The sequence below is a fragment of the Capra hircus genome (assembly GCF_001704415.2).
Source record: "Capra hircus breed San Clemente chromosome X unlocalized genomic scaffold, ASM170441v1, whole genome shotgun sequence".
In the NCBI taxonomy this organism is placed as follows: Eukaryota; Metazoa; Chordata; class Mammalia; order Artiodactyla; family Bovidae; genus Capra; species Capra hircus.
In genome coordinates, this window is record NW_017189516.1 from 14,795,495 (window position 1) to 14,802,099 (window position 6,605).

The 6,605-nt window shown below is 43.0% G+C and overlaps 1 protein-coding gene across 1 annotated transcript; it reads left to right on the forward strand.

The window, feature by feature from the left end:
- Positions 1-892: 892 nt before the first annotated feature.
- Positions 893-3,429, forward strand: GSPT2 (G1 to S phase transition 2). The gene is made up of 2 exons (XM_018044008.1): positions 893-991; positions 1,098-3,429. The coding sequence occupies exon 2, from the start codon at positions 1,109-1,111 to the stop codon at positions 3,005-3,007; it is 1,899 nt and encodes a 632-aa protein (XP_017899497.1). The 5' UTR covers positions 893-991; positions 1,098-1,108; the 3' UTR covers positions 3,008-3,429.
- The last annotated feature ends 3,176 nt before the right edge of the window (positions 3,430-6,605 follow it).

A 6,605-nucleotide genomic window follows, 5' to 3' on the forward strand; every position in this document is an offset into this window, starting at 1 on the left:
TTAATTGGCTTAGTTATGCTGATACCCACAACACCTGTAAGGTTCCAATATGACACTGATTCTTTCTTAAGATCAAACCCAGTATCAGCAGTAAGAAGGTTCTAGGCCCCCAGAATTAGAGGGAAGCCTAATTCTGTGGACCTCAAGTGTACTCCAGGGAGGTTAGCGAGGAAGGTACACCAGAATACAGTTGATTAGAAGAATACAAGAGATCTGAGTCCTGTACCTGTCTATCTGACCCACCACCACATCACAGGCTAGCCATTGTCCAGGCACCTGCACAAATGCTATAGGTTGCGCAGCTAGACTGGGACAAGGGTCTCATTGGAAACTTCTTCCAAGCAGACACAGCCCAAGTGCTTAACATAAAAAGAGGTTATAAGCCCATCTTTACACCATGAAAGCCATCAGCCAAAGTTACAGGCTTATTTATTGGGGTGCGGTGGTGGGGGGAGGAGCGCACTGGAAAGGGTTTCAAATTAATGTCTGATCTAAGGTCGCATTTCCAAGGTTCAGCTTCATCTTCCTGTATTTCAAGAGCACCCCCCTAATCACTAATTTCTTCTTTCAGTTGCTGGGTAAACCTTTAACTCCTATCCTACCTCCATTTGTTCAATAGGAATGTTCATTTTCACTAGAATCGGAAATCAGGTGTGCCTGTCTAGGTTTAATCATTACATCGTGGTCAAATCGCTCTCCCGGAGCGCACAAAAATGAATGGAAATTTTCAGTTTTTTTTTTTTGTTTTAAAAAAAGAGGCTTTTGGACCTCAGCCAGGACTAAGGATGCGGGAGGCCGAGCATACGGATGGCAGCTAGGGGTCAATCCCCGCCCGGCACCGGGTCGGCCTTGGAAGAGTCGGAAGTGGTCGGGGTTTGGGGGAGGAGATCCGCTCACACACAACAGGAGAGGCTGCGCCGCCATATCTGCTGCTGCCGCTGCAGTTGCGAATGCAGTGTCGGGACCCGGCTGCCTCCACGCCGCCGCTAAGGTTCGTGTCGCTTCCCCATCCCGACTCCCACTCTTGCCGCCTCACCCCCGGCGGCACTGCCGTCTCTTTCCTCCCATTAAACCCGTTCCCTCCCCGCATCTATCAGGGCTGAAGACGATGGACCTGGGCAGCAGCAGCAGCAGCGACTCGGCTCCCGACTGCTGGGACCAGGTGGACATGGAAGCACCGGGTTTGGCCCCGAGCGGGGACCGAGCCTCCTCGGCGTTGGCGGCGGCCGCCGCCGAGGTGCAGCATGAGCCCCTCAGCTCGGCCTTCGGCCGTCAGCTCAACATCAACGCCAAACCCTTCGTGCCTAACGTCCATGCCGCGGAGTTCGTGCCGGCCTTCCTGCGGGGCCCGAGCCAGCCGCAGACCCCCCCGAATGACGCCCCCGGATTCTATGAAACCTGTACGGGCGCGGGCAACCCTCAAGGTAAAAGGCTGGGACGGGGGGCACCTGTGGAACATTCCAAAGAGGAACAGTTATTGTGGCGTGAAGGTTCCAATTCAGCCGTTACCATGGAACTTTCAGAACCTGTTGTAGAAAATGGAGAGGTGGAGATGGTTTTAGAAGAGTCATGGGAGCACAATAAAGAAGTAAGTGAAGCCGAGCCAGGGGGTAGTTCCTTGGGAGATTCGGGGCCCCCAGAAGAAAGTGGCCAGGAAATGATGGAGAAAGAGGAAATCAGAAAATCGAAATCTATGGTCGTACCCTCAGGTGCTCCTAAAAAAGAACACGTAAATGTGGTATTCATTGGGCATGTCGATGCCGGGAAGTCAACCATTGGAGGACAGATCATGTTTTTGACAGGAATGGTTGACAAAAGAACACTTGAGAAATATGAAAGAGAAGCTAAAGAAAAAAACAGAGAAACTTGGTATTTGTCCTGGGCCTTAGATACAAACCAGGAAGAACGAGACAAGGGTAAAACAGTAGAAGTGGGTCGTGCCTATTTTGAAACAGAAAAGAAACATTTCACAATTTTAGATGCCCCTGGCCATAAGAGTTTTGTCCCAAATATGATCGGTGGTGCTTCTCAAGCTGATTTGGCTGTACTGGTAATCTCTGCCAGGAAAGGAGAGTTTGAGACTGGATTTGAAAAAGGTGGACAGACAAGAGAACATGCAATGTTGGCAAAAACGGCAGGGGTGAAATATTTGATAGTGCTTATTAATAAGATGGATGATCCCACAGTAAATTGGAGCATTGAGAGATATGAAGAATGTAAAGAAAAGCTAGTGCCCTTTTTGAAAAAAGTCGGCTTTAGTCCCAAAAAGGACATTCACTTTATGCCCTGCTCAGGGCTGACCGGGGCAAATATTAAAGAGCAATCAGATTTCTGCCCTTGGTACACTGGATTACCATTCATTCCATATTTGGATAATATGCCAAACTTCAGCAGATCCATTGATGGACCAATTAGACTGCCAATTGTGGATAAGTACAAGGATATGGGCACTGTGGTCCTGGGAAAGCTGGAATCAGGATCCATTTTTAAAGGCCAGCAGCTTGTGATGATGCCAAACAAGCACAATGTGGAAGTTCTTGGAATACTTTCTGATGATGCTGAAACTGATTATGTAGCCCCAGGTGAAAACCTTAAAATCAGACTGAAGGGAATTGAAGAAGAAGAGATTCTTCCAGGATTCATACTCTGTGATCCTACTAATCTTTGCCATTCTGGACGCACATTTGATGTTCAGATAGTGATTATTGAGCACAAATCCATCATCTGCCCAGGTTATAATGCAGTGCTGCATATTCATACTTGTATTGAGGAAGTTGAGATAACAGCCTTAATCTCCTTGGTAGATAAAAAATCAGGAGAAAAGAGTAAGACACGGCCCCGCTTCGTGAAGCAAGATCAAGTGTGCATTGCCCGTTTAAGGACAGCAGGAACTATCTGCCTTGAGACATTCAAAGATTTTCCTCAGATGGGTCGTTTTACTTTAAGAGATGAGGGTAAGACCATTGCAATTGGCAAAGTTCTGAAACTGGTCCCAGAGAAGGACTAAGCAGTTTTCATGATGCCCCTATACAATACTGTGAGAATTGACTATGATAAAGTTCACCATCTTCTCTTATTTACTACACATTGACAAACTTTTCTCCATATTTTGCAAAGAAAAATTTCACAGCAAAAATCCATGTTTTGTCAGCTCTCATGTTGAGATCTCAGTTATGTCACTGTTGAATTTACCCACAATTTCCTCCTCCTATTCCATTCTGCTTCCTTGAACAGAATCAGTAAAATCTTTGTAACTGATGTGGATGTAATTGTCTATAACAATGAAAAATTAATATATTTTTAATTTTTCATTTTCCTTTAGGATACTTAGACAACCCTTGTTCCAATCAGACCAATCAGAGTGTGTCAGTGTGTGTGTACATGTTAAAGACAACTAACATGTGAATAAAATATTCCATTTGAAACTCTTACTGGTATTTGAAGTGCTTTTAAATATTTTAAAAATTTGTCTATAATACTTCTCAGTTAGCTTTTTCACTTTCTCAAATAACTGAATACATCTTATTACCTGGGTTTTTAAAAACGGTCTTGTACTCACTGCTTTAAATGAAGAATTTACAAATAATGCACAGGTTTGTGTTAAAGGAAAGGTTTTAATTTTGATGAAAAAAATTTTAGAGCTCTTCCCAATGAACTTTGTTTTCTGTGTTCAAGTCCAGTCAATAAAGGAGCTCTTCTGCTTCCTTACTTGGTATTTGGGGAAAAAAAAAAAGCTCATGCCATCTACCAAGTCCTCAAATGTTGAACATGGCCAGATTACAAATATACCTGGGAATTCAGGTAGTATGTTGACTAGATTGTTATCTGTACTCCCTGGGCTTCACTGGTGGCTCAGACAGTAAAGAATCCGCCTTCAGTGTGGGAGACCTGGGTTCGATCCCTGGATTGGGAAGATCCCCTGGAGGAGGGCATGGCAACCCTCTCTGGTATTCTTGCCTGGAGAATCCCCAAGGACAGAGGAGCCTGGTATGCTACAGTCCCTAGGGGGTTCACAAAGAGTTGGACATGACTGAGCGACTAAACAGCACAGCTTCATCTTAACACACCGCTTTGTTCTGTTCACTGAGAACCTTGTGGTGTGGGGCACAACACAATAAGGGGCATTACTATTGAGAAGATAAATACTTGTAATAGTAAATCAGTCATTCACTGACAACTAAGGGTTAATGAGAGTCCTGAGCTTAGAAATGGGGAGACCATTCCACTCTCCCATTCTTCACTGCTTGGGGTTAGTAGGAAAGGTGAGGGGTCATTTTTACAATCATATCACAACACACTCTTGGGGTCAGAGATAACAGGACTTGTGCATGAAGAGTACATTGAGGAAAACACCAACTGTAGATCCTGAGGTGACTACTTTTATTGCCAGGAGAGAGGCTTTATAACCTGTGTAACTCAACAACTGCAAGAACTTTCTGTCTTGGTAAGTGGATAGTGGCCCAGTGTAAACACTGCCCAGTGGTGGGCACATCCATTTCCTCACACTCATGGGGTGGTTTAACAAGGGTGGGGATTGCTGCTGGAACACCCTGGGCAATGCTCAGGACCCTTCTCCACGGTCCCTTTGTTTGTGTCCCCATGTACCTTCAGAATTAGAGATAGCCACAGGTCTTTTCAGAGCATCAGTAGCATGGCTCTGTATCATCCAACCATAGATCTTCAGGACACCCACAAAGGAAAAGAGGTTTTTTATTTTGTCATATGTCAGCTGACCTAACCCACAGGGATGTGTCTCATGTTGTCTTGGACCCAGTCCTTTAGTAATTAGAATATCAGTGGCAAGAGTTTCATCTTATTTTAGAGTTCGTTCTTTTGCCTCTGTGCTCTGAACTTTGTACAAAGTGGAGTGTTTGCTAAAAGTTTTACTGTGGCAGCCACTTTTAAAAAATCTGTTTCTGATGCTGCATCAATCTCAATGATTTTACAATTTTAGTAATTTACCAATAGGATCATTGTAGATAGCATCCACTAATAGGCCAAAGCCACAAGGCAGAACAGAACTTTCTCCATCCAATTTGGATAACTTCCCATCAACCCTAACTGTCTCCTAAATGTCTTTCTCATTAGCCAGTTGTATAGAAACTTCTCCACCAGGAACTCTGAAATATATATATATATATATATATATATATATAAAACAACATTCAGAAATCAGGACATAAATCTTTGGGAGTGGATTTTAGAAACCAATAATTTTCATTTCAGAGATGATCCAGGTGGTTGGAGACTCTTTAGGAAAATATATACACTCGTAACAGTTTTTTTCTAGCTTCATGAATAACTTTTCTCTGTAGTTCTTAATGTCTGGTAGTGTTCTCCAATACTGGCCATTAAGGCCATTCACAAGCACAGTACTGTTTCCCCAGGGTATACAAAACAGTGTCCCTTCAGAGGTCCCCTGTTGCCTCTAATTTAGACCTATTTAACTTAACTGTGCTAAGAGCATCTCAAATTCCTGACAAGCAAGGTCAGTGTAGAAACTCCCCAAGTCTGGCTGCATCCTGTAAATACATCATGAACTTCCTACTTCAGGATTTCTCAATATGTGCCTAGCCATTTCACTCTTGGCAACTTTTCTCCCAAGGCTCTTCCTTTTATTCTTCTGATCATTATAGGACAAATAGGAAATTTAGGAAAGGGGGCCAATTTATTTGGTACTTCAGCAAAGACCCATGAAAGAAAGAAAGTGGAAGGTTTGAGCTGGGCAGAAGCTAGCAGGTCTCCACATTACTCAACTTCGAGTACCTTTCTCTGGTACCCAGGACAAATTGTCAGTGCTATTAATATCCATTATGGTTACCATTCCTGTCTCCCAATAGACAAATCGTTTCTCAAAATAGACCTTTTAACAGTGCCATGACTCTGATTTACTACAATGCAAGAACCTGTTCTTTTTAAAGTTTACTTATGCACATTTTGCAGTGCAAATATTCAACTCACACATTAATTAAAATGGCCTATTTAGCAGCAGGAAAATTATTACTGTTTCATGGTCATTCAAAAAAAATTATCCAGCAACCACAGAAATTCTGCCAAAACCTGAGCATTTGGACATGTTCACATTGATCCAATGCCTGTTTCTATGTTCAGTATGATTCTATATTTTCTTTCTTTTAAATTTTTAAAATTTATGTATTAATTGAAGGATCATTGCTTTCCAGAATTTCATTGTTTTCTGTCAAACATCAACATGGGATTCTCTATTTTCTGTTGAAGGTATTGACATTTTTTCATTTGTCCTAGTTTTCATTTAACAATATCTACTCATGTTTGGCCACTGAGGGGAAGGAAAGTTTGATCCCAGATTTCTCAGTAGGGACACGACCACTTCCACAGGGTGGGGAAAGTGGGCTTGCCTTAGAATTTGGGAGAGGCTTCTTCAAAACACCCTGGGTGTGCTCATGTTCGACCAATCACCAAAATCAACAAGGGAAAAGGAAGAGAAGATAAAACCCTTCTGTATGAACATGCCACGAATGAGAAAACAAAACGAGGGGGGGAAAAAAAGTTTTGCTTGTATGTAAGAGAGTACAGTATACAGTTTGACACTGTAGCCTATAGAATATTGACTGTAGGCTTCCCTT

Excerpts from the sequence above, each read along its gene's own strand:
- GSPT2 (XM_018044008.1), top strand. The coding sequence starts at position 1,109 with ATGGACCTGGGCAGCAGCAGCAGCAGCGACTCGGCTCCCGACTGCTGG.